Here is a 27,529-nt window from a genome sequence, read left to right on the forward strand (position 1 = left end):
CTGAGCGGCGCGCGCGCCCCCCTCACCCCACCACCGACCCCGGGGAGACAAAGACGGACGGGGAGAAGTGGCGGCGGCGGTGGTGGTGGACACAGCGCGACTGGCGTGGTGAGTGAGATGGCCACTGTGAACCTGGTCACTAAACGAGGGCGTGGGGCCCACAGTACAATGGCAAACACTGAAGATTTGGTCAACAAACTCAGCGGCGTTCTGTCCCAATATCGTGACTGGGAGCGTCTCGCGTTTGATGTCCACGCGTCCGAATGAGCCACCGACCCATGTTTGCCGTGTTGCAGTCGTGCACTATCGCGATTTTAATAAGTGGGTTACACTACAAGTCGTCGTGGTACAACAGAAGTTGTGAGTTATTCTTGGTTCTTTCGGTAAAGTCGCATAGAAGGGAAATAATACAATAATACAAATATTAAACAATACAAATTCTCACGACGTTTCGACTGCAATACAAGCAATCATCATCAGGTGTGATGATTGCTTGATGATTTTTGCTGATGCCGATTGCTTGTGTTGCAGTCGAAACATCGTGAGAATTGTTATTGTTTTATATTTGTATTATTTTATTATTTCCCTTCTACGTGGCTTTACCGAAAGAACCAAGAAGATGAATCCCTGCAGTCACGAAAGCTTTAAATCGAAATTCAGTTGTGAGTTATTGTTGTTGGTGCCCGGGCTGGTTGGGGGGGGGGGTTGTATTCGGCGTGAGGCGACGCGTGTTTCTAATGTTTCTGCGGTGAAGCTATTTACGCCCCATGCCACATGGACTCACGTTGTCTGTGCTGCTGCACTTCTTGGTGTTATAAGAACCACAATAACACGCTCAGCCTGCTTCATAGGGGACGTTCAAAGATCCTTTGACGTCGCTCACAAGAGGAGCCCCCCACACCACCCCACTGGGTTCTGCTACCAAGGGTCCAAATTTGCCGAATTCGAAATTGACTCAATCAATTCTAGATTTGAAGTTTTCGTGACTGCAAGGATTCATACTCTTTGGTTTTTTCGGTAATATAAATGAAATAACTGATTTAATTAAATCACTGATTTAATTCATATTAATGTTTTACCTAAAACAAAGAGTAGTGACTAAATTTCGATTTAAAGCTTTCGTGACTGCAGGGATTCATCTTCTTGGTACTTTCGGTAAAGTCACGTAGAAGGAAAATAATAACATAATAAAAATAAAACATAATAAAATAATATAATATGACTACCGAAAGAACCAAGAAGAGTAGTGACTAATTTGGCAAGATACACAGTGATCATTGCCCCCTACCGGTAGACTAATACCCCAGGTGTCACTCTTGCAGATGTATGTACTGCATGTTGAACTTCTTTCGCACCGTATGTTGCTGACCGTGCTCATGCGAGGTGCGGGTGTTTAAGGACAACACATCAAACTCACCCTGGCCTCTCAACTGGTAAAACTAAATAAACCAATACAGTACTAATTGAGGTTTTTGTTTGTTCGATCGCGTAAATATATAAATGTGTCGTTAAACCCGCCACCACCCGACACAGCCAACTAGTAAGGGTTGTCACGTAAACAGAACGTGGCCAATTTGTCACTAGCACAGCACCACCGGTGTGTTGGAGAGCCAAGCCACAACCTCGACTACCTGCCAGAGGCTTTGATCCTGGAAGTCGCTTGTGTCAACGTCGCTCTGTGTGCCTACATGTAACGTGATCGCAAGCAGCCTGGGCTGCAGGCTTTTTATCAGGGGCAACATTGGAAAGCTGAGGCTCCAGAGATGAAATGAAAAACAACTCCGCTTCCTGTGAGTGTTGTTGCTGCGGCCCTGCCCATGATTTCCCATCAGCTGTGAGCAAGGCATCCCAGGGAGCGTTGCATGTGTTGTTCTCCGTTGTTCAGTGACTAGTTTTGTGCAAAAAGCACAACAGTACAGTTATATATGCTGGCTTGTATTGTGTTTAAGTTATACCCTCTGCTGTTATCGCTCTCCAGAAAATAACCAACCAAACACGAACAATGCTGCTGAGATAGCGCAGCTCGTCATAAAGACGACGACGACCTCAGGGACATTTTGTGAGTCTTGAATGTCATACACGTGTAATGTAGTAACTCGGCGGGAGACGACTTCACGGGTAGCACACTCTTTTATTTCACCAACTATAGTTACACGGGTGACTAACACCAGCTATAGTTACTCGGGTGACCAACACCCACTTAGTTACACGGGTGGCTAACACCAGCCTAACCCACACGGTTCTCCTGGCTATACCAACACGGGCTCTTACGCCCCGTAGCCTCTCGGAACACACCCAGCCGGGATGTCCGTCTCGACTCTGGGTCCCACAGTCCCGACCCACATGGGCGTCGGACCACGGGTCCCACAGTCTCGCCTCCGAGCCACACAGGGCCCCGGTCCTGACAAGGACAGCGGGACTAGGGGTCTCAGGGCACTACTTCTTCAGCTCCGTCTTCAATCTTCAACTGGTTAACAACAACCCCGAGTGCTCCCGCGCGTCCTCTTTTATGTCCATCCTGCGGACGTCGCTGAGAGCACCCATCCCATTTGACCAATCACTGCGCACTGCCCACGATCCCCTTTTCTCACCTCGTGTCAGCGCGCACAATCCCCCTACGCCGCGCCGCCCCGTACTCACTCACTCCCGGCGCGCGCGTCCACACCACGCCCACATGCGTGCCCAACCCCGCACCCCGCGCCGCCCCGTAATCCATCACTGTCGGCGCACGTCAACACCACCACTACACACGCACCAAACCTTCCAAAACCTTCCATGACGTAACTTGATCTGTTTCGCACAATTACAACTGTTAAAACTCCACTCATCTATGACTACTTTTATCAGATATTCAGATAGTAAACATGGACAAACTAATCATTCACCACAGAACGTAATTATATTCTTGTTAATTATATTATTCATTGTTTAGGTGGGTTCTACAGTGCATGCATACTATGATCTGTAATATTAAGCATAAGCGGCCTTCATCTTCTTGGTTCTTTCGGTAAAGTCACGTAGAAGGGAAGTAATAAAATAATAAAAATAAAACATAATAAAACAATTCTCACGACGTTTCGGCCACAACGCAAGCAGCCATCCTCAGGCGAAGAATTAAACGTAGAATTTTTCATGTATTACTTACTGTTAGTAACTCAGCTTATTGTAGAGTATAGTAAGTTTACTGATGATGCTATGTAGTTTATACTTTAGTTTGTCATGCAGTTTATACTGTAGTTTTTTACGTGGTTGTTTAGTAACTACAGCTACATACTATTAACATTCCTTTCCTTTGTTAATGCTCCCCCCCTTCCCCCCCCCCTTTGATGCTGCTAATCCTGCATAATGCACGGGCATAGTATTGATTTGGAACCCCCCCCGCCCACCTCCTACGCATTTTCCATATGCTGAATTCCTCTTGATATGCAAATTATTTTGTTTAGGCGCTCTTCTTCCCACCTCCCCCCCCTCTAACCCAGCTTAAATATACGCTCCAAGCTTGGGGTGTTTCATTCTTCGCCTGAGGATGGCTGCTTGCGTTGTGGCCGAAACGTCGTGAGAATTGTTTTATTATGTTTTATTTTTATTATTTTATTACTTCCCTTCTACGTGACTTTACCGAAAGAACCAAGAAGATGAATCCCTGCAGTCACGAAAGCTTTAAATCGAAATATAAGCGGCCTTGGTTAGGATACGCCTTTGTTCATTTTCTCCTGCCTCTGCTCTATGGAACTCTCTTGTTCAGGCACAGATTTAAGACCTTTTTCATCTCCTCTTCCCAGTGATGGACTATCTGTATCCTCCTTTGCATTTTTCTCATTTTCCTCAATGCCCATTGGACTGTTCCCACTGAAAATGGCCTAAAAAAACTCCTCCCGTATCTTGAGTGACCAACATGTGAGTGCCTAACTTGTATTGAGATACAGTCACACGCAAATGTATGGAGGTGGTGCAGTCATCAGTAAATGCGTTACAGTGAATCCCATTGTCCTTTGCTGTGAATGACCATGCCGTGCTGACAGCTGTCTGTGACTCGTTGGGTGCCCGGCTAGAGAGGCGGGTTGTGGGCGGCCATGGCTGGCTGTGATGAAGCGGAGCGTCTCTACGCGGCCGTCATCCGGCCCAAGAAGATCACGAGCCCGGCCTCCATGGAGTACCACCCTAAGAGCTACGAGGTAGAACCCCCCCCCCCCACTCTCCCCCGGTGCCTCTCTCGGTGCTAAAAGTAAATGCCAATTTTAAATTATTCCTGACTAAAATATTAACATAACTGTCCTGCTATAAGGTTTTGCCTGTATCAGTGGGCTCTCATCAGCTCAAATAAAGGATAGTGAATTTATAATTGAGAAAAATGAGTTACGCTCCCAATTACATGCCGCCTTTGGTCTTGCTGTTAGATTTTGCTGTGTGAGAAGGAGATTCAGAATGATGCGCAAGAGAAGAAAAGGAGGAAAGTTTTGCTCGGTACAACTTTCCCTGGTGACGGAGAGGCTGGGAGAACCATACTGGAATATGTCTTTGAAATGACCAAACAAATGTCACCCATTAACCAAGGTTTGAGAGGTGGGTTTTCTTGTCATTCAACAGAAGCGCATAAAACAATAACAACGATTTCTCTGGTATTGTTTGAAATAGAATGCCGCTGTACGGTTACATTTGTGACGTTTGTTGTTTTTTCTTCTTCAGGGAAACGGTCGGTTTTAATCAAGAGGTTTGGTGCTGATGAGAGCGGTGTTGACCACGAAGTGGAGCTCTACATTGTCCCCACCACGATCAAGGGTAACGGAGTGTGATAATACAGTGTGTGATTAGTGAGCATCTGCACAGCGCACCCGTGAGCCCTGCACTCAAAAGTATGCACGTCACACAAGGTTAGGGGTTGACTCCAGCCTATCTATCCCCTACAGTTCATAACATAAGCACCACTTTGTGGGAAGTTATTGCTCGCTATTGGATTACACCAGTGGGCTCAGGGCCATGAATGATGAGCATCTCCCCATGCTCTGCAGATTAACGCCTTTAATGTGTTGTTCATGCAATATATCTTACCATGCGGAACCATACTGTGGGGGGGATGTCACTGTCGTGAATTGCATTACATGAAGCCAGTATTTGTTAAAAAAAAGAAATCAACTGAAAAATTGGGATCTACCTAAGAAAAAAAAAATTGAAAGTCCAAAATACCATTATGTTCACAAGGAATCCATCAGCCTAGATAGCTACTTTGACACAAGCACATATTTTTTTGAACAAGCTAACTTCAGTATTGACTAACTGGATAATGTTGGTTACACAGGCAACAGGAAAGCACATTTAAGTAACAATTAAGAATGATTCTGTGGCTCTTTATATTCAGTTTAAGATACCGGCAATAATAATGTTAAATACTCAAGTCGGAGTAGACTCGTTTGACATGGAACTGAGTAAGACTCCTCTTCTTTGTGGGTTACTGATTGCCATATACTGGCCCCCAACATAGCAATATGCAGTTTTCCTACTGCTGGCCAACAGAGATGAATGCTGCCTTAGTACCCATTAGAGGAAGACGTCCCTCTGCTGCAGGCTTCTCTTGTGTTTTTTACGTGTTCACTGTTGACATACGTCGCGGTCAGAGGGTTTCCACTGTGTGTAATGCGAGTACCACTGCGCTGGTTTGTCTAGATAACGCACGGCTGGCCTACAGCCCGAGCAGCCCTGGCTTCTACTGCCTGCAGGACATCCTGAGGGTGTGCGGCGAGACCGGAGCCCAGTTCTCTCCTCTCACCAGCACGATGCTGCTCGCCCTCGACAGGTGGAACATTTAACACACATGGACAGTCGACCCCGCTTGTGTATTCCGCATGACCACATGGTCCCCTTGAGTGCATTGTCGTGTTTTGTTACTCCCAGATTCCCAACATTACTTAACAATTAAGCACCTGTAATTATTTTCTGACAAGCATACACGATTTAAATATTTTGCAAACGCAAGCACGTGCTGCAGTATAAAGCCCCGATGGGTGGCGCTGGGGCGAGAGTGCTCAGCTGACAATGTGAAGTTTGTGAGCTTAAGTCCTAGGGATCAACTAAGCCCTTTATTACTGCAGAGGTCAGTCAGTGTGCTCTACTTGCTGGGAATCTAACAGAAGTCGCTGTCTGGAGAGGCTGGCCTTGCCTTAGAAACATGAATTTATTACGACTGGTATATGGTCACCAGTGGAGATAAGTCCACCCGACACGAATTTGAGCAGGGACACACTTTGATTTTTACGGAATAAATGTTAATTACAGGTTTACTTAACAAGTAGAATCAGAATCAGAAACGGTTTTAATCGCCATGTAAGTTTGCACAAACAAGGAATTCACTATGGCGGGACGGTGCATACATTGAACAAGTAGGAATCTTAACTTATATAAAAGGTATACACTCTAACTATACTAACGTTACAAAGTATAAGTAATACTAAAGGGCTAAAATCTTTAAAATTATGAATAAGTAGACCTTATAAAATGCAAAATGTTAATTAGCCGTATTAAACAATCTTAAAATACAAAAATACAAATAAGATTACACGTTGTAAGTATGGAAAGGTGTAATTATGTAGATAAAATGTTATAGTAAGTGTAGAGTGTTCATTAATGGCAGTCTCTATTGATTCTGCTGAGATTGATCGTGGTTGTATTTTATTAGTGATCATTTACACCATTGGAACCTCATTTGCCAGTAAAAATATGATAATTGGTTTTTTACCCTTCTATCTGGCAAAAAAACTGACAACTTTTTACAAGGAGTCATGTTTGCATATGTAATGTAGGAACTTGGCGGGAGACGACCTTACGGGTAGCACACTCTTTTATTAACACCAACGTATATTACACGGGTGGCTAACTCCAGCCTTAACCCACGGGGTTCCCCCGGCTACACCCACACGGGCTCTTACGCCCCGTAGCCTCTCGGAACACACCCAGCCGGGGTGTCCGTCTCGACTCTGGGTCCCACAGTCTCTGTCCACAGGGACGTCAGACCACGGGTCCCACAGTCTCGCCTCCGAGCCACACAGGGCCCCGGCCCTCACAAGGACAGCGGGACTAGGGGTCTCAGGGCCTACCTCTGAACTCCGTCTTCGGTCTTTGACTGGTTAACAACTTCCCGAGTGCTCCCGCGCGTCCCCCTTTATAGTCCTTCATGCGGACGTCGCTGAGAGCACCCACCCCAGTTGACCAATCACTGCGCGCTGCCCACGATCCTCTTTCCCACCTTGTGTCAGCGCGCACAACCACGCACCCCGCGCCGCCCCGTAATCTCTCACTCCCGGCGCGCGCGTCAACACCACGCCTACATCGCGTGCCCAACCACGCACCCCGCGCCGCCTCGTGATCTCTCACTGCGGGCGCGCGTACGCACCACCACTACATCACCCCCTACCACATAGCTCGCAGCCGACCCGGCTGCTATAAAAAAAAATCTTATTACCTTCCCCCCGTGTGTGTCCCGTAACACAAGCAACAACAACAACAACACAACACAACAAGAACAATATGTACAACGCGGCGGGCGACAACAATAAATGTGTATGCAAAAAAATGACTCGTGCAGCGTCCCTTCATTTCCGAGCGCCCCTTGAACGGGACATTACACCGGGCAGAAGGGGAACGCGGCGGAGAGCTCGGTTTTTTTTTTTTCATGAAAAGTGTTGTGTCTTAGCACGAGTCCGCCTGGCCGGTCCGTCGTACGGCACCAGACGCGGTTGACCGTCCTGTGGTGCCGGCAGTCCAGGAAGGCACGGGGCAGGCATCGGAGATCCGCGCGTGCCGCGGGGTTCCGGTTCCCGACGGTCAACAGCCGTCAGGTCCGAGACACCTGGGAGTGGGTCAGGTGGAGACACGTGAGGATCAGCCTGCGACACATCCCTCCCCGAGTCGACGGCCACATCACACGCTCGGTCGTTACGGCACAAAGGAGGCCATGCGGTGCCGCGAAGGGTTTCAGCCGGGAGGGGTGTACGTACCAACGGCGTTTTTCCCATTTAATCTGGATACTCTGGGGTCGTGCAACACGCACAATTTCCACCGGTCCCCTCCATGGTCTCAACAATTTAGGGGACGTAGCCAACGGTGCATGTGGACAGTGCAGCCAGGCCTTATCACCTGGTTTCCAATCGTGCGTATACACCTTTCGTTCATGCAATCTTTCGTTAGCGATCTGGCGAGACCTCAAATTCAACCTCGCAGCCTCTCGCGCTTCAGCCAGTTTGGCGATATTAAATTTGATGTGGTCGGCCAATTTAGATTTCGCACGTGGCTGGGAAATCCCCAGTTGGACATCCATGGCCGGATCGGCCTCCCGCCCATACATGAGAAAAAATGGGGAAAACCCCGTCGCTGCATGAGGGGCCATTCGATAGGCCGCGAGTACCCCAGGTACCTGTAAGTCCCAATCAACCTGATCGTTGCAAACCTGTTGGCACAGCATAGAAGTAATCGTCCTGTTCAGACGTTCAACCATTCCATCAGTCTGCGGGTGGTACGGGGAGGTACGCACTTTCTTTGTACCCAACAGGTCGCACACCTCGCGCAACAAAACGCTCGAAAAATTCTTCCCTTGGTCCGTCAGCAAGCGTTCGGGGGCGCCTTTGTCCAAAACATAGCCCTGGACAAAGGCGTCCGCCACTGCCGCAGCCGACTGGTTGGCGAGTGGCCATGCCATGGGCCATCGGGTGAAGTATTCTACGCCAACCAGCAGGTACTTATTACCCCTAGGTGTAGCGGGAAAGGGCCGCAAGATGTCGAGCGCAACCAGTTCGTTTGTGCGCGAAACCTGAATGGATTGTAGCGGTGGATTAGCCGCTATTGGTGGCGGTTTCCTTTGGGCGCACCCCACACATCCCTTAAGGATGTTTGCCACGTCGTTGCCCATACCCGGCCAATAATAGTCACGTTGGATTAGGGCGAGCGTTTTGTGAAATCCCAAATGCATGAGTCGTTCGTGAGCAGCCAGAATGACCCTAGCCCGCATAGCAAATGGCACAACGAGCGCATGACGCCGAGACATGTTGTCCCACTTCATCAGGAGGCCCTGTCTGACCACCCAGGAACCGGCCCGCCTCTCCCCCCCCCCGGGAGCGTCAGCCTTCCGACGCAGCGTGAGTAGGGAGCTGTCAGCCATTTGGAGACGGCCCCACTCGATAAGAGGCAACGCTAGTAACGAGTCCCTCCCCGTGGGAGCGGCGGGCGCGTCGACCCCCGGAGCGTCAGTGGCGGCGAGCAAAACTTCCGCGGGGACGGCGACAGGGGGTTTACACCGCGCCGATCCCAGACGACATGCGCATTCCGAGTGGGGCGGCAATCGCGACAAGGCATCCGCATTCGAGTGCCGCAATCCCTTACGGTAAATCGTCGTGAATTGGTAGTCTTGGAGGACCTCCAGCCATCGGGACAATTGGCCGGAGGGTTGCGCCACCCGCATAGCGTATTGGAGAGCCGCGTGGTCCGTACGAACAGTAAAATGACGGCCGTAGAGATACGGCCTGAATTGCTGTATAAAAAAAACGATCGCTAGCAATTCACGACGTGTTACACAGTAGCGTTGTTCCGCAGGTGACAAAACTCTGCTACCGTAGGCGACCACCCGTTCGACCCCCCCGACCACCTGTGAGAGCACTCCCCCGATACCCGTGTTACTGGCATCCGTGTCAAGCAGGAACGGTTGCGTGAAATCGGGGTAACACAAAGGGGGAGCCCGCACCAAGGCGTCTCGAAGGGAGCAGAACGCAGCCTCCTCTTCCGGCCCCCAGTGAAACCTTACTCCTTTAGCCGTCAAAGCGTGCAGGGGCCTGGCTATGGTGGCAAAATGTTCGACAAAACGGCGGTAGTAGGAGGCGAATCCTATGAAGCTGCGGACTTCAGTGACTGAGGTTGGCGTTGGCCATGAGCTGACGCAGTGCGTCTTAGCAGGGTCTGTAGAGATCCCTGAACGGCCAACGATATGCCCCAAGTACCTGACCGATTCCCGAAGCAGGTAACATTTCGCCGGTTTAAATTTTAATTTAGCGGAACGCATCCTGAGGAACACCGCTCTCAGTCGCTGGAGGTGCTCCTCGAAAGTCCGGCTAAAAACGATGATATCATCGAGGTAAATCAAACAGGTGTCCCATTGGAGTCCTGACAAAACCAATTCCATGAGCCTCTGGAACGTGGCGGGAGCGGAATGTAAGCCCATGGGCAATCGATTGAATTCAAATAGGCCTCCTGGTGTCCGGAAAGCGGTCTTTGGTTTCGATTCGTCATCGAGGGGCAATTGCCAAAATCCCGAAAGCAGGTCAAGCGTCGAAAAAAACTGTGCTCCCGCCAAGGCATCCAGCGACTCATCCATCCTGGGGAGTGGATACGCGTCGGCCATTGAGATTTTGTTTAGGCGGCGGAAATCCACACAGAACCGCAAGGACCCGTCCTGTTTTTTAACAAGGACGATGGGAGCACCCCACGGACTGGAAGAGGGCGAAATGATGTCGGCCGCCAACATGTCATTAACAGCCGACTGCACGTGCTCCTTCTCGGCTGGGCTGAGCCGGAAGGGATTCTGCCGAATAGGGGCCGCGTCACCCGTCGCTATGTGGTGGCGCAACAGGTCTGTGCAGCCAATATCGTACTTGTGTCTGCTAAACACGTCAGCGAATTCGAGTAGCAAGCCCCTCAACGCTCCCAACTGCACACTAGACAAGTTACCAGACCCAGCACACAACGAGTCCAACCACTCTGTCCCCTCCTCAAATGGAGGATGCGTATCGAGGCCCGAATCCGCGTGTGCAACGAGCTGTTCATCGACGGGTAGCGGCGCCGCGTGAGCCAGCACCGTGCCCTGTGTAATTACGGCTGGCCGCGACCCCGTATTCAGAACCATAACGAACGGCTCACTGTCCGCCCGCACCATGGTCTGAGCTACCGCTAAGTCGAGGCCCCCAACAGCTCTGTTTGACGGCCCCAACAGAACACCCTTTCCCGCCGCATCCACCCCGAGGGGTTTCCTCAATCGAAGGGGTACCAACATTTGCGATCCCGGGGGTACCCGTACAGTCTGAGTTGCCAGCGCCTGAACCGTCGCACAAACCGTGCGTATTTTTGTAGGACTCGTCAAAAATGCAACCCGCCGTCCCGATGGAAGCTCAATGCAGGCCTGATCGATGAGAATTTTGATGGGCATTTTAGCCAGAAAGTCCGTACCCAGTAAACAAGGAACTGCCAGAGATGATGATACAAAAATAGGACCCGCCAATTTGATATCGCCAATACAAATAGTCGCCCAAATCTGTCCGATGATTCCCAAGGATCCCCCGTTCGCCGCGTAAAATGGTACGTCCACCGGCAAAAGGGGTCGACATTGGACGGGAAGGATGTTATAAATAAGGTCCGAAATGATAGTGGCTGACGCACCCGTGTCCACCAGCACCCGGACCTCAACCCCGTCAATAAAACCCGTTACCATGGACGACCCGGCCGACGCAGCCACTATCCTGTGGGCCAATTCGGACCATTCGACTGCTTTCGGGCCGTGTACGAACCCCCCTCGCCGAACCGAATCCCCGGTACCCATACGCGGTCCCCCCACCGCGAAGCGGCGACCCGAGTGTGCCGTGTATGTGGACCGAGCGTGTGGGGTGCCGCGACTTGCCGGGGTTAGCTGGGACGACTTGGGGCCTTGGTCGTCGTCCGGACGTGGTCCCGTGGCGCGCTGACGCGGAGCCCGGCACCCGGACGCGACATGACCCCGAAGGCCGCAGTTGTAACACATGACGAGGGACGTCGTGGGTTTCGGTTGCTCCAGCTTGCGGGACGAACGTGTGGGCAAACGACCTCCCGCTCTCCACTCCCCCGGTCTCGACACGGTGAAGGCCTCCTCTCGAGCCGTAGCAGTCTGAGGCTCGGCGACCGTGGCGGCAGGTGCCGCGATCCCCGCCGATGCACAGACGACCGTCCGCTTGCGCTTGAGGACCTCGTGTGCGTGAATACTAGTAGCAATCCCCAAGGAGCAGATGTCCATTTCGTCCGCCGTATTGATGGGGAGTCCTAGGTCGTGAGCCAACGCCAGCAGCTGCTCTGTCACCATGGCGTCCTTCCCCTCCTTGTCCATGCGGGGAAAAGCAGCGTCCGCCAGGGCGAGCAGCGCCGTGCGATAGGCGAGCGTAGTTTCTCCAACCATCTTGCGCCGTTCGTAGAACTGGTGGCGACAGGTCGAGGGCGGTCCGAACACCTTAGCCATTAGATGTAGCGCGGCCTGGAGCGTTGAGCGGGACGACCTTGGGGCGGATGTGAAGGCCGCAAGCGCGTCGTCGTCGAGCGTCGCTGGCAGCGCGCGTAGGGCAGTGGTGTCGGACCACCCCGACATTTCTTGATGTGCGAGGTACCTTCGTTGGAAGGCCCCCCAGTCGCCCCCGTCTGCCTTGAACGCCGTCAGCGCGGGCAGTCGTTGCTGGAAGACCTGGTCGTCGTCCTCCGAGGAATGCTTTTCCCGCGCGCCGCTGTGGTTGACGAAAATGTCGGCTCCGTCGGCAGGCGCATGGTGGAGAGCTCTGGCGCGCGCCGATGACGCGGGCTGTGCAGAGTGGAGGTCTCCGACCACGTGGTGTCCACGCTTCCCGCCAACCGATGGTGGACCCTCAAAAATGGCGCCAATTTCAAAACTTTCGGCGCGAAGCGCATTCTGGCGGGATCCCTCCGGCCGCGCTCCCTCCTCCAACCTCGTAGTCGTCCTTCCGCCTGCTGAAACGGTGATTTCCGCCAAAATTGAAGCGGCGGCGAGCAGCAACTCCGCCAGGCGGGAGTGTGCATCCTGTAGGCTGGTGTCGGAGGCGAGCGGAGCGTCGGCCATCGCCGCGGAGTGCTGCATCGGCGGCAACTCCTCGTCCTCTCCTTCCGAGGTTTGTGGCTCCGGTACGCCGTCGTCTTCCCGATCTCGCTCGTGGGTACGGGTAGTCTTCCTAGTATCCATCCTTTTGAAGACAGGTTTACTTCTGACGCCAGTTGTAATGTAGGAACTTGGCGGGAGACGACCTTACGGGTAGCACACTCTTTTATTAACACCAACGTATATTACACGGGTGGCTAACTCCAGCCTTAACCCACGGGGTTCCCCCGGCTACACCCACACGGGCTCTTACGCCCCGTAGCCTCTCGGAACACACCCAGCCAGGGTGTCCGTCTCGACTCTGGGTCCCACAGTCTCGGTCCACAGGGACGTCAGACCACGGGTCCCACAGTCTCGCCTCCGAGCCACACAGGGCCCCGGCCCTCACAAGGACAGCGGGACTAGGGGTCTCAGGGCCTACCTCTGAACTCCGTCTTCGGTCTTCGACTGGTTAACAACTTCCCGAGTGCTCCCGCGCGTCCCCCTTTATAGTCCTTCATGCGGACGTCGATGAGAGCACCCACCCCAGTTGACCAATCACTGCGCGCTGCCCACGATCCTCTTTCCCACCTTGTGTCAGCGCGCAAAACCACGCACCCCGCGCCGCCCCGTAATCTCTCACTCCCGGCACGCGCGTCAACACCACGCCTACATCGCGTGCCCAACCACGCACCCCGCGCCGCCCCGTGATCTCTCACTGCGGGCGCGCGTCCGCACCACCACTACACATAGACCACAATACCTGCAGTCATAATGCAAACAAAAAACATAACTCTGATAATGTGCACTGTCCTTGAAGTTGATTGGTCCACACCCGAGACAGCTTTCCTTAGAGTCTAGTCTCACATGGGTTGTAAAAAGTTGTCAGTTTTATTGCCAGATAGAAGGGTAAAAAAACAATTATCATATTTTTACTGGCAAATGAGGTTCCAATGGTGTAAATGCTTACCCCGAGCTCTCATACTCTGATGGTGCATTGTCTTTGAGTTGTACGCCTTTTGGCGTCATCTGGTCCAACACATGTGAGACTAGGCTCTAAGAAAAGCTGTCTCGGGTGTGGACCAATCAACTTCAAGGACAGTGCAGATTATCAGAGTTATGTTTTTTGTTTGCATTATGACTGCAGGTATTGTGGTCTATGCAAATATGACTCCTTGTAAAAAGTTGTCAGTTTTGTTGCCAGATAGAAGGGTAAAAAAACAATTATCAGGATGACAACTGTTGATTCGTCACAGAGTTATCTTTTTTAACGAGATCGTTGGGATGATAGGAAGAATGGACTGGCAGTCCTAACCTCTTCAGTACCATGCGCGAGATTGTGGGCCACCGTTCAGCAGCGTCACATACGACCTGTGCCACCCTGTGTGTCGTGCCGCCCTGGCGTGACGCCCCGCTTGACGCGTGCCGCTGGTTGACAGGTGGCTTGGCGAGCAGCACACCGTGCCCCTGGCCATCGTGGGGCTCTTCCGTCCGTCCGCCTCCGAGCGCATCAAGATGGCCGTGGTGAGCCCGGCCTACAGGGACACGGAGGGTGATGTGGAGGGTGAGGTGGGGCGTGAGCGCACGCCACGCAAGGGTCCCGCCTGCTCAGCCCTGGAGGCTCGTGCTCGCATGCTGGAGCTGGAGAAGCCTGAGATCTGCATCCTGAACCCGCTGTTCGGCTCGGACCTGCAGTACACGTCTCGGGTACGTGCGTGGCCCAGCTGCCGGTGCACACCGCCCACTTAGGTTCCTAATTGAAAAGTACAGTTGGCATGAAATACTTTTTTCATTCGCAGATAAACCAAGCAAAGTGACTCCTTTCTTCGTTCATTTTGAATTGCTCTAAAAGTAAAGCTTTGACTAACAATGGAGAGCATGGCATGCGTTTTAATAAATGTCTCAAAATGACAACAAATAATTATGAAACCATTGCAACAATGTTAATGTCACAAATATGAATGGGCACATTTCTATATATTTTAGTATTCTATATTTATAAAAAAAACTCCCAGATTGTGATTATTTTAAGTTAATGGAAACTACTCAGCCATCGTTATTTTAGTTGCATTAAAATAGGCACCACCTTGTATAAATTGAACAGTGGATGTCTGGAAGAGAGATGTATCACTGTCATTGTAGTGTGGTGGCCCGAGCCATAGTACAAATTCTAAAGAACTGTGCACCACTCATAATGGAAGAGAGACACTGTCACTTTCTGCCTTTGAAATTGTGAGAGGAGTCTGCTGTTGGTGTTGAGGTGTGAGTTGTCATTGTAGTTGGGTGCACGTGGTTGGGAATGGGCCTTGTGAATATGTGCGTGGGGATTGTGTGTGCAGGTGGACAAGGTGGTTGTCAACCCCTACTTCGGGCTGGGTGTGCCGGACTACTCCCGTATCTGCGTTACGCGTCCTTGCTTGTGGCGGTCCAGTGTGGGCAGCGACATGGGTAGTGACGGCAAGGCTGCTGGTGCTGGTGCTGCTGCTGCTGCTGCTATACAGTGAGTGCTCCGCCCTGCCCATTGTTCTGACAGAGGCGCCGTCGCTCGGCATCTTTCCGAGGTCGGAAAAGTGCTCGGCGTTTCAACTCGCAGAAAAATGCAAGTTGAACTCCTAGTGTGGCGTTGACACAGACCACCATTCTTCTGGGGTAAATAAAAGGTCAGCAATAAACATTTTATGGAGAAAACTCACTCCATGGGAATTTCTAAATTCTGCCATTTGCTCAGGGCCACCAGAGATAATTCCCCCATGGCTGTTTGAGCGAGGAGGCATGCTGACCTTCTGACTTAACGTCTATTAATGAGTAATTGATATGCGTGTTCCAAGCTGCGTGCTACAGCGTGGCTCAGCAGCATATTTATCGCACTTGTGAGCACAGGGAGCCGCACTGGATGGAGGAGTTTCCCCTTCACCGCAGCGCGTGCGAGGGCGACCGAGTGCGGTTGACATCCCTGCTGGAGGCCGGGCAGCCCGTGCACCAGCTGGACCATGACCAGTGGGCGCCCATCCACTACGCCTGCTGGTACCCAGTGCATGCAGGATACTCCTTCCCCCGCACCTCCGATGAACACGGTTGGCTACATATGGTCGAAATAAGTTCAACATACATACACACACACACATACACGATACGTTTAGACTGCATTTTGATGTAAGTTGGCTCGGTCCATTTTAGAACCATGTTGGGCCCTGGCTGGGTCTACATCATCCTAAATTTTGTTCCTACAAACAGCATGGCCTCATGAGACCTTACTCTTTCGTGATTCTGCAACTTACAATCTCTTCTGTACACGTGTGACCGTGTGCCCGTGCTGGTGGTGTACAGGTATGGCCAAGTGGAGGCAACGCAGGTGTTGCTGGAGCAGGGACGTTGTGACCCCAACCTCCCCACGGGACAGGGCAGCACGGCGCTACACTTCTCTGCAGGGGGGGGACACACAGCCATAGTCAGTCTGCTGCTTAATCACCGCGAGATTGACCGAGTGAGTGCATCTCAGTCGCACAAAGGGCTCGCTAACAGCACGTGCCTCAACAGCTTGTGTGGCTATAGAGAGATTGTTTTCTTAAGTGTTTTCTGCGTGTTGTGCATCCTTGTGCATCCTTGTGCGGACAGTTTGTGGAGGACCAGCAGGGACGATCACCCGTGCAGGTGTGCGAGGAGAATCGACAGGGCGACTGGGAGGGGGTGGTCCGGCTTTTGCGAGATTCAGTCAACAAGACGGTAAGGCAGAGGTGTGGGTGTGGGGGAAAGTAGGGAAAGAGAAAGTGTTGTGCCACAATGCCATCTGGGCCAGATACTGTTCTACAGGTCACCTGCAGAAATGAAACGCACGGTCTGTGATGTCCTAAGTTTAGTTTACATTCAGATTTGGCAGAAAATTACAAAAGTTACGTGTATGAATCAGGAATTGCCTAATCCAGTGTTTCCCAAATTCTTTCCGGTTCGAGGCACACTTAGATTAATGTAATTTAGCATGGCACACTGACTCCTGATTTATAATAAGAATCGGTTTTTTTTTAAACACATCTTTGTTGGCAAAGGAAAAAAGCGTGGTCTTAAGATGTAATTTTAACCTACTTGGTACCATGGCGTTGTGTGACTTTCTCCGCACACCATGGGACACTGTGGAAGGGAGTAAGATGGTCCACCAATCCATGGTGTTGGTTCACCACTTTTTAGCTTCAGTTGAACTTAATCACTGCAGGAAGATGTGCAGGCACCAAAATCAGTTTTCTTATCATATTAGTAAATTTTCTTGCCTTAAAAGTAAAAATTCTCCACTTTAAAATTAGCTTGGAAAAGATGGCTGCCCCACCCTTCTTGAAAGGGCATGGCCAGCTGATGTAGCGTGTCTTAGCTGCTCTTGATTTCATCCTTTCCCATATGAATGCACAGAGCAGAAACCCACAGTGCCGTTAGGTTTACATAAATAATCAATAAAATTCATAATCAACGTTTTTGGGTTTAGATCGGTAAAAAAGTGTCACGTTGACAAAAGACAAATAGTTCACTGCTTTAGCCCACCGGTGTGTTGAAGCGTGAAACCACAACATTTACAATTTGAGTACGACGTTTCGCTGGTAATTGCATCCAGCATCATCGGGCAATTCGCCAGAATGGTGAGGCTCTGCTGTGTCTCCCGTTCTTATATAGAGCAGCAGCAGGGTGACGTCATCATTAACTCATTAATTCGTCAGATGCAAAGCAGTGAACTATTTGTCTTTTGTCAACGTGACACTTTTTTACTGATTGGCCGTGTCGGGTGGTGGAGGGTTACGACACATTTATAAATAACGCGATCTAAACCCAAAAACGTTGATTATGAATAATATTGGTCGCGAAAGCCTACGTGTTCAGAATTATGACGTTCAGAATTTTTTTTGCTGCGGCACACCAGTTGGATAGAATTTTGTTCAACATGAAATATTTGTATTTGACCTCCGATGCCCGGCTACACAACTGGAAAGTTGCAGTCATGGGTCAACTCATCACATAATTTATACAGGGTCAATAACATTAATGCTACTTTGTAACAAGTCAACAGTAGTTTTCCTTCGAGGAAATTGGCCCCTGTCTTGAGAATGTGGAATATTCTAGATTTGAAGCTTTCGTGACTGCAAGGAATCATATTCTTAGGTTTTTTCGGTAAAGTCACGTAGGTAAAACATCAAAATTAATGAAAATAAAATAAAATAAAACAAAAATCACGACGTTTCGGAGGCAACACAAGTCTCCGTCATCAGGTGGGACCGTCACAGCCGAATTAGCTGCATCAAGTGAGGCAATGATTCAAGATGTAATCCCTTATAAGCAAGTTGAAGGGGGGAGGAGAGGGGGGGGGAGCTCATCAGAATGTGGTAGCCAATGAATGGAACGTATCGGGAGGGAGGGGGGCGGGGCTCAAAGACAGCACGGAGTGCTAACAACAACGCATCGGGAGGGGGAGGGGGGGGGGCCAAAAAAAGAACGACGGCTTGGACACGGTTGCTGCTGCACACGCCAACATCAGATACTCTGCTCCCTTTCACAGGCAAGACCTCTTCGGCAGTACTCAACTCAACCCAATTAGTCTCTATGGTTAAGGACATGGTACTATCTCCTGATGACATCCTCGTCAGCTTTGATGTAGTATCTTTGTTTACCAAAGTCCCAGTACCGGACACCCTAACAATAATTGAGGACTTAGTCCAACATGGATTGAATTCTGATGCACCTGCGCTGGTTAGGCATTGCCTCACCAACACCTATTTTACCTGGAATGGCACCTTCTACAAACAGAATGAGGGTACCCCTATGGGCTCCCCTTTGTCACCAGTTATAGCCAACATGTTCATGGAAAAGTTTGAATCAGACGCCATCCAGACATCCACCCTGCGTCCTTCCCTGTGGAAGAGGTATGTGGATGACACTTTCGTCATCTGGCCACATGGCCTCCCAGCATTGAACCACTTCTTGGACCACATCAATTCTAGACACCCATCCATCAGATTCACCATGGAAGTGGAGAAAGACGGTAAACTACCATTCTTGGATATTCTGTTTGAGAGGAGGCCTGACGGATCCTTGGGACATTCTGTCTACAGGAAAGCCACCCACACAGATTCCTACTTGAAACCGGATTCCCACCACCACCCATCTCAAAAGAATTATCTCATCAAAACGCTATACCACAGAGCCCATGGCATTTCTGACAAACACCACCTGACCGGTGAATTAAGACATGTACATCGGGCTCTCAGGATGAACGGATACTCTGACCGTACTATCCGCCAAGCTGTCTCTCCCACCACACAGAAACAGCCACATGAAACTCCGACCAAAACCATCACGTTACCATACATAGCAGGCGTGACCAAAAAGATCTCCAAAATTCTAAACAAACATAAGATCCAAGTCCGATTCAGTACAGTGCATAAAATCCGTGATCTGATTCCATCTGTGAAGGATGTCGTTCCTGACTTACAGTATCCTGGAGTCTACAAATTGAGTTGCATTTGTGGTGATTGCTACATTGGAGAAACGAAACGTCATGTTTCTGATCGTGTCCGCGAGCACAAGTCAGATCTGAAACACGGCAGAACTGATTCTTCTGCCGTTGCCGATCATTGCTACAACTCGGTGGGCTCTCATGAAATTGTCTTTTCCGAGACCAAGGTTCTCTGCAAACCTCCCGGCTACCATCAAAGGTTTGTACACGAAGCCATACAAATATACAAACACAGACATAATTTCAACCGTGATGATGGGTACAAACTTAGTAATCATTGGAAAGATGTTATCAACCACGCAAAAAAGACTTAATTACACTTTTTTGGACCATCTTATCTGACAGGCACTATTTTGCTTTACTTTACCGAGTGTTAACATCCCCAGTTGTTTAACAGTACTCTCTTCATTGTTCAGCCAGCATTGGTATAAACATGGGCATTTTCGTTCTTTTGTCTATCGTGTGTATCAGGCCTCCCCTCCCCCTCTCTGTCCATTGTGTTGGCGTGTGCAGCAGCAACCGCGTCCAAGCCGTCGTTCTTTTTTTGGCCCCCCCCCCCTCCCGATGCGTTGTACTTAGCACTCCGTGCTGTCTTTGAGCCCCGCCCCCCTCCCTCCCGATACGTTCCATTCATTGGCTACCACATTCTGATGAGCTCCCCCCCCCCCCTCTCCTCCCCCCTTCAACTTGCTTATAAGGGATTACATCTTGAATCATTGCCTCATTTGATGCAGCTAATTCGGCTGTGACGGTCCCACCTGATGACGGAGACTTGTGTTGCCTCCGAAACGTCGTGATTTTTGTTTTATTTTATTTTATTTTCATTAATTTTGATGTTTTACCTACGTGACTTTACCGAAAAAACCTAAGAATAATGTGGAATATTCCCCACTTGCTCGTTGCCGACAGAGGGAAGCACTGCCCCACTGCTCATGCGAGACACTGACGATTGACTTGACATATGGCATATGCGTGTGTGCACTGCAGTTTGAAAAGGTGCGCGTGTACCGCGTGGATGGGTCGTACCGTGCTGTGGAATTACCGCGTGGGAATAACACCACGGTGCAGCAGGTGATAGACGCACTGCGTCTTCCTGCGCCAGCCCTGGAATGCACCACCATCTGGATCTGCTCGCCAAACCTCAGTATGTGCACTGGGGTGTCTGTATTTGAATCGGTGTATATTTGTGTGTAATGGCAAATATGCACAACTGTATGGCCATGTTATGCGTGATCTAGTGGAAGATTAATGAGATGATTTCACTTGGATGCCTCTTTATATGTAGACCATGATCTGCAGCCTACTTAGCCCATGGGTTAATACACCTAGGGCTAATTCCAAGTGTTTACGTCTAAAAGGGAATTTCATTCCAAAGTGTCAGTTTTATGTATTCCCTATTTAGTGCGAGGAATTTGTGGCAAGGCAAGATAGGCAATGCTGAAGTCTACAAGAGAACATGGCAGGTAAATTTTGTAGATATTGAGCAAAAGGGTTTTTGTTGGGTGGTACGTGAAGGATGGGAGAGGAGCGGTTACTGAGGCAGGCATTGAAATCGTTGCCATTAGGCCGGTCACTAAGGAGAAGACTGAAGAGCAAATGGTAGGGGACTGTTAAGGCAGATCTTGGAGGTTGCATGTGGACTGTGCATCAGCTGCGAGATTTGGCAAAAGGTAGAAAGTATTAGCATGGTGTGGTGGCATCAACGGCTTTGTCCATGATGACATCCTGATATCACTGTAACTCAGTCAGGAAGTGATGTATTTGGAGCACTCAAGTCAGAACTGGGGTTAAATCATGGTCAGGGGAAATTCATCCCATGTGAGTTTCATCTAGCACTCAAAGTAGAGGCACCAGACCCAACATGCAGCTAGGTTGTGCTGTGTAAGAGCTTTTCAACTCCAAATTGGAATATCGTGAAAGCCCAGTGCTGCTCAAAGTCAACCCGTCCCATTATCGAGTGTCAGTAAACCGAGTACCACAAATGAGTACCGTTTTGAGGGATGTCAACAGTGGATGTTTCTTGGGGAGACTGAGCATGGAATTTTCAGGGCCACCACTGGGAGACACTGGGCCACACTTATTTGAGCGGTGAAACATTTTGACGTTTTTTTTTAGAGCAGCGCCCTTGCCCGACGCAGCATAGCGAGTGAGCATGGCGCCATGTGTTTGACAGCCCTGCAGCTGAAACCGTTCCACAAGCCCCTGCAGCACGTGCGGGACTGGGCCGAGATAGTGGCAGAGCTCACATCAGTGCCTCCCCAAGAGGAGGACCCCCCACGGCTCATGCTGCGGCGTGACGTGCGGCTCAGCCTGGAGGCCGAGGCTCAGGTGGGGACCGCATGGTGCAATCCACTTACACTGTCTGTAGGTGGATTGGTGGCAGTGAGTGTTGGTGGCTGGTGGTGGTGAGTGACGGTGCTTGCCCGTGCCGTGTGTGTGTTTGAGTGTGTGAAGGTGAGTGAGCCGGTTGTGGTGAGAGACAGTGCTTGCTGGCGATGGTGAGTGACGGTGCTTGCCCGTGCCGTGTGTGTGTGTTTGAGTGTGTGAAGGTGAGTGAGCTGGTTGTGATGAGAGACGGTGCTTGCTGGCGATGGTGAGTGACGGTGCTTGCCCGTGCTGTGCGTGTGTGTGGAGGTGAGCGAGCCGGTTGTGGTGAGAGACAGTGCTTGCTGGCGATGGTGAGTGACGGTGCTTACCCGTGCCGTGTGTGTGTTTGAGTGTGTGAAGGTGAGTGAGCCGGTTGTGGTGAGAGATGGTGCTTGCTGGCGATGGTGAGTGACGGTGCTTGCCCGTGCTGTGCGTGTGCGTGTGGAGGTGAGCGAGCCGGTTGTGGTGAGAGACGGTGCTTGCTGGCGATGGTGAGTGACGGTGCTTGCCCGTGCTGTGCGTGTGTGTGGAGGTGAGCGAGCCGGCAGCGGTGGGCGTACTCTTTGAGGAGGCACGCGTGCAGCTGCTGGAGGGCATGTACTCGTGCACAGGCGTGGAGGCAACACGACTTGCTGCACTTCTGCTTCTCATTCACTATGGACTCTACGATGCCAAGAAGCACAAGCAGGGATTCCTCACGTACGTAACTGCACACTGCATGGCACGGGCTGCCTAATACTCAAACCGTGAGTAGGATTTATCTTGTCAGGCGGGATACCACACACCTGCAGTGGGGTTGGTGGATCGCACTGAGAGAATGTGTGCTGTGAGACTCCAAACCTATTGGGCCTCAACGTGGCCTTGAGATGGTGATACAGCATATGGGCAGCCACCCAAACTGTGTGGACCTTTGAGTTTTTTCCTCACGTTTTTGAGGTTTCTCTGGGTACGTATATTTTTTTCAAAGAACAAGGATCTTTCCTTGATCATCATCAGCCATCATCTGTCTTCCATTGAAGGAGCGCAGACTACACTGGTTCACTGTATGGTCCATAGCTTTGGTTGCATGGCTTATGTCTCTCTTTGTGTTTGCGTTATCAGTGAGGAAAACCTGAACCTGTTTGTTTCAAGCAACAAACTGAAGAACAAGGCACACAACTGGATCCATCGCATATTGCATGAGTACAAGGTTATAACAATAACTCTGCTGCATAGGGACTGCCATTGCGGACAATTCTCATTTTCAAACACAAGTGCAAATTACGTGTGAATGTGTGTTGACTATGTGAGTGTGTTGACTGTATGTGAATGTGTATTGACTGTACTAATATATTCTGTGAATCTGTGCGTTGACCATGTGAATGTGGGTGTGCGATGACTGGATGAATGTGTGTATGTGTGTTCACTGTATAGAAGTGTGTATTGACCATGTGTGCTGTATGTGGGTGTGCTGTGTGCATTGGACTCCACGGTGGCGAGATGTTAACTACCTCGTCTGGTATACAGGATGTCGTGGGTTCGATCCCGACCCTGCATGTTGTCTCCGTGGTCGCGTGAATTTTTCTCCAGATCCTCCGGTTTTCCCCTCCACATATTGAATCAACATGCGTTTACAGTATATGGCTGCTATAAATTTCCACATGATACGCCACTTCATTGAGCTATCATTTGTGGTCAGGTGACTTCTAAAAAAGAGCTATATAGCTCAGTGGGCCTTACCTGGTAACATAAAAAAAGTTTAGTTAAAAAAATTGTAGCAATTATCGAATGTGTGCAGACTGTGAAACTTTGATCACTGACCGCGTGAATGCAGCACCTGAGCCGTGCGAGCAGCGGGGAGGAGAGCCCCGCCGAGTTGCAGCGCCGCTTCCTGCAGGCGTGCTGGGCCTTTCCCACCTACGGCTCGGCCTTCTTCCAGGGCCACATTTACACCAAAGCAGGCACCGCCGGGCACAAGGCCCTGCCCGTGATCGTGGGCGTGAGCTGCCGCGGAGTACAGCTCCTCAACGCCGACACCAAGGTGAATCCCACTCTATGCTTATCGTGAGAGGGCACGTGCACATGCAGTTGTGTAGTTGTGTGTGTGTGTGTGAGACAGATCGGAGCCTGCTTGGTCGGCATTAACCATCTAGAAATTATCCTTATGACGCTGTGGTGGATTCCCGTCATCCACTCCGACTTGCACCATTCCGCTATCAAGGATGACACTCCGCCACACTTTGCTAAATAGAACAAAGAATCAGATCGAAAAACACCTTACGTAAAAATCATTGTGGATTAAGATCCAAAAGGGTTTTAGTGATCAGATCCTTATGGTAAGACACTGATAGAAAACAGTTGGCTCAGGGTCAGCATGTTAGCAGAGGAGGGAAGCACTTTGTGTTGACAACTTCACCATCACTGCCACAGGCCACCACGTGGGATCCAAGAGGAGCTCCTTAACCACAAACCATCTCATACGTGACACCTCCCAACATTCTTTCCTGCATACATAGCAGTTCATCTGTAGCAAATTGCATTTGTTTGGATAAATAGTGATGTTTCCGTGTGTGCAGTATGCAAATGCTGTACATGTGCACTGTTGATGTTTGGCTACCCATGTGCTGTAACTGAAATGCCACGTGTGCCTGCACTAGGCGCTACTTCTGAGTGTTTGCTACGCCAAAATGACGTGGGACCGAGCCGTGGGAGAGGCCTGCCTGCACATCCACAAACTGGATGACCGTATCAACTACGCAGTCTACACTAAGCAGGTGCAGCGCAACAGAGATAAGCGTAGTTTCCACCATTGTATGCACATCGCTTAAATAATTTTGCTTGTTTGGATTCCTGGAATTTCTACATGGCAAACTGTATCTTCATCATTCATCCTGTCATATATAGATCCTGACCCCTGTCATAGATTCATGTTGAATATAACACCACTGATTCAGAGCTACTATTGGAAATAACTTGACCTGCACTTTTTTGTCCCTGCAAGATGTCTTGCACATGATCCCAGTGCAATCCACCAGCTCCACCTACAAGTCACTGGATTACTGATACGTTCCACCTAGCTCTGCCGTCAAGTGTTTCTCTCTCGCGTTTTCTTCAGTGGTCACTGTCTCCTCTCACATTCTCGCTGTCTGTGCGCTCGACAGGTTAGCCTCATCATCAAACTAATGGCCAAGCTGAGCAGCCAGCAAGAGCCCAAGACACCGACACCTTCAGAAGGTGGCAGTGAGCGCCTGTGACCGAGACTGTGGGAGGACTGCCTGCCAACGGTGCACACGACAAGCTTAGCACGAGCTCACGAGTTTGAACCCAGAGTGTTTGTTTATAATAGGTGTCCTACTGAGACACATACATAGTGTACATATATATACATACATTTTGTACTTTTTTTCACTTGTTCTTTATGCAGAAATTATTTCATTTCTGAATGTGTCAGTAGAGTATTGAGAAGTGATCTTGGACGTTCATCAGGATATCGGTGCTTTTGCACCACATAAAGCTCCGTCAATATCACCACATTGTTCTAGTCCATATTATTTAAGTGGTGGTGACATGGCCCAGCAGTTGCGCATTTCGCTGTTCAAATCTGGTAGGCCACCCTGATTAATACATCGGATGTACAATCCGCAAAAATAGGTGTGGTCTGCTTCACAGTCGATGTTAAAGATCCCGTGATGTAATTCCAAGAGGGCATTGTTTGCTGGTGTCATAGTCGAAATTTTCTAACTTTGAAAAATAATGCAGAAATTTACCAGGACCCTCCTGTAAGAGTCTTGAGACTCACTAATACTATCCTCTGTAAACAAGTGTAATAAGTTATAATAAAAGGGAAATTTGTGAATATGTGTGTCTGTTCAAAATATTTAGCGTACTTCCCGACATGCAACAAACTTGAAATTTGCCATGTGGGTACTTTCCAGACTGTACACCATGCAACAATTATAAAAATACACTTATTTTTTTTTGGGGGGGGGGCTCAATAATGCATATTTTATTTGCACGGCAAGTGAGCTGTGACGTCACATTTGGCATGTGACCCGTATGTGGAAGCGTAACAGTGTGCCTGCTGATCGCGGGTAAAGTGAAATACAAATGTGTTGCAGGTCTAAGGCGTTCTTCGCACAGCATTGCTTTATTATTTCAGTCGTTTACTGCCGTACGCACCCTGAAAGCTGTGTCTGCAGCAAGCGCGTGTATGTGTACCTATGGACGCGCGCGCGTGTGGGGGGAGCGGTCGTGTAGCGGTTAGCGCGCTGCGCTACGAACCTGGCGACCCGAGTTCGATTCCCGCTCACGGCCACCGCCGGTGACGATTTTTTAACCGGTCCTAGGCCTCCCCTAGGTCGACTCAGCCTCAAACGAGTAACTGGTGTGGTGTGTGAACATTGCCACTGGGGAAACAAAGGCGGCCGGGCATGGTGAATCCTAGTCCGGGCGAAGCCGGGTAGTAAAGTTAGTAAGTTATAAAAGTGTTACTCAAATCCACATCCATTAAACACCATGGATTGTGGACAGTGGTATAGCATAGGATGAAAATCACTGAAAATAATCTAAGCTAACACTTCAAGGAGTGGCCTTTCTTTAGTGCAAAGAAAGAGCGAAAGCATACGATTGTCAAACATGTGGATTTAAAATATGGTGCCCAAAAACAGTCAAATTTGAATATTGTGCTATAACAGTAGGAGATTTCACTGTGCCATCCTATCACAGTTGTGGAATGGCTGGCTTTTGCTGTGCCCACACTATGCTGTGGCCATTTAAATGAGCAGACTATCACTTCACTGCTGCTGTCCACCTGTGTGTGCTGCTTGTGAAGCTGTGCAGACGTGTTCAATCGCACACATGTCATGTGTTGCTGTCATCACATTGCCAAGTGCTGGTAATTCTGCATTCATAATCACCTTTGGACGAAGGCCTCCCCCACACCGTTTCGGTTATGGTAGCCTTCACTTGTTTGGATAAAGGAGTACCATATTATATTTTGATATGTGATGAACTGAATAAATATTGAGCTGATCAAGTTCAGCGCTATAACAAGAATTTCATTAAGCTGCCCGTGTGCTTATCTTCATGTTCTCAAACATGACTTTTATACTCTCTGGTTCTTTCTTCTGCAGTCACGAAAGCTTCAAATCTAGAATGACTTTTATAGACCATTTAGACTCCTCTCTGTAGTTTTCATGCATCCAAAGGACTAAAATCATTTCGATGTTTAGCCAGTGCTGCTGAAATGTAACCTCGCAGAGCCGTAAAGCATGCTTTGTTTATTATGTGGGAGGACAGATGGGTGATGGAGATCTATTGTCTGCTGATTGATTTTGTAAGTATATTCTCCATGACAATTTCACGCCTCACAACTAATAATCACGTTTTATTTTAACATGAAAATGTAATATTTTTACACCATTCTCTAAAACAGAATTATCAAACTTAGTGTATATACTTTTTGTTGAAAAAGTGTGGAAAGTAATTTCTAGATTAAGAGGGACAAAACACCCTAATAATTAACTATTATTACACTATATATGTAATTAAGAAAACACTTTCTGATAAGTCGATCAAATTTTGCTATCCACAAATGCACTTGGGCAGATTCTCCCACGGATGAAACGGGCACAATAATGTTCCAGAATTTACATGTGCCACCTGAATAGTGGAAATTCCCTTGCCGCATGTGTAAGATACTGTGAAATTTCACAATTCTGTGGCCCTGCCCTGTTTATGTTCTATAATCAATGGACGGCAGGGTACAATTATTTTGGCAGGTTGAAATAATATCTTTGGCGGCTGACGTAACAAAAGTTTAACATTAAATGAAT

At 49.4% G+C, this 27,529-nt stretch overlaps 1 protein-coding gene across 3 annotated transcripts; it reads left to right on the top strand.

Moving 5' to 3' along the window:
• Positions 1-26,750, top strand: KRIT1 (KRIT1 ankyrin repeat containing). Of its 3 annotated transcripts, XM_078855214.1 has the most exons (18): positions 1-108; positions 1,979-2,059; positions 4,055-4,175; positions 4,398-4,563; positions 4,687-4,779; positions 5,662-5,791; positions 14,299-14,566; positions 15,199-15,359; positions 15,740-15,883; positions 16,187-16,343; positions 16,475-16,582; positions 20,337-20,493; positions 21,523-21,677; positions 22,249-22,415; positions 22,818-22,905; positions 23,530-23,736; positions 24,353-24,469; positions 24,857-26,750. In XM_078855214.1, the coding sequence occupies exons 3-18, from the start codon at positions 4,074-4,076 to the stop codon at positions 24,947-24,949; spliced, it is 2,313 nt and encodes a 770-aa protein (XP_078711340.1). In that variant the 5' UTR covers positions 1-108; positions 1,979-2,059; positions 4,055-4,073; the 3' UTR covers positions 24,950-26,750. The 3 variants fall into 3 exon arrangements, with proteins under 3 accessions (XP_078711340.1, XP_078711333.1, XP_078711328.1); XM_078855202.1 differs by lacking the exon at positions 1,979-2,059 and having other exon boundaries at positions 30-108; positions 4,053-4,175; XM_078855207.1 differs by lacking the exons at positions 1,979-2,059; positions 15,740-15,883 and having other exon boundaries at positions 29-108; positions 4,053-4,175.
• The last annotated feature ends 779 nt before the right edge of the window (positions 26,751-27,529 follow it).

Source organism: Lampetra fluviatilis, chromosome 1 (assembly GCF_964198595.1).
Source record: "Lampetra fluviatilis chromosome 1, kcLamFluv1.1, whole genome shotgun sequence".
NCBI lineage: Eukaryota > Metazoa > Chordata > Hyperoartia > Petromyzontiformes > Petromyzontidae > Lampetra > Lampetra fluviatilis.

Excerpts from the sequence above, each read along its gene's own strand:
- KRIT1 (XM_078855214.1), top strand. The coding sequence starts at position 4,074 with ATGGCTGGCTGTGATGAAGCGGAGCGTCTCTACGCGGCCGTCATCCGG. Across the intron at positions 23,737-24,352 it reads TCCTCAACGCCGACACCAAG|GCGCTACTTCTGAGTGTTTG; the intron begins GTGAATCCCACT and ends TGCCTGCACTAG. Across the intron at positions 24,470-24,856 it reads ACGCAGTCTACACTAAGCAG|GTTAGCCTCATCATCAAACT; the intron begins GTGCAGCGCAAC and ends TGCGCTCGACAG.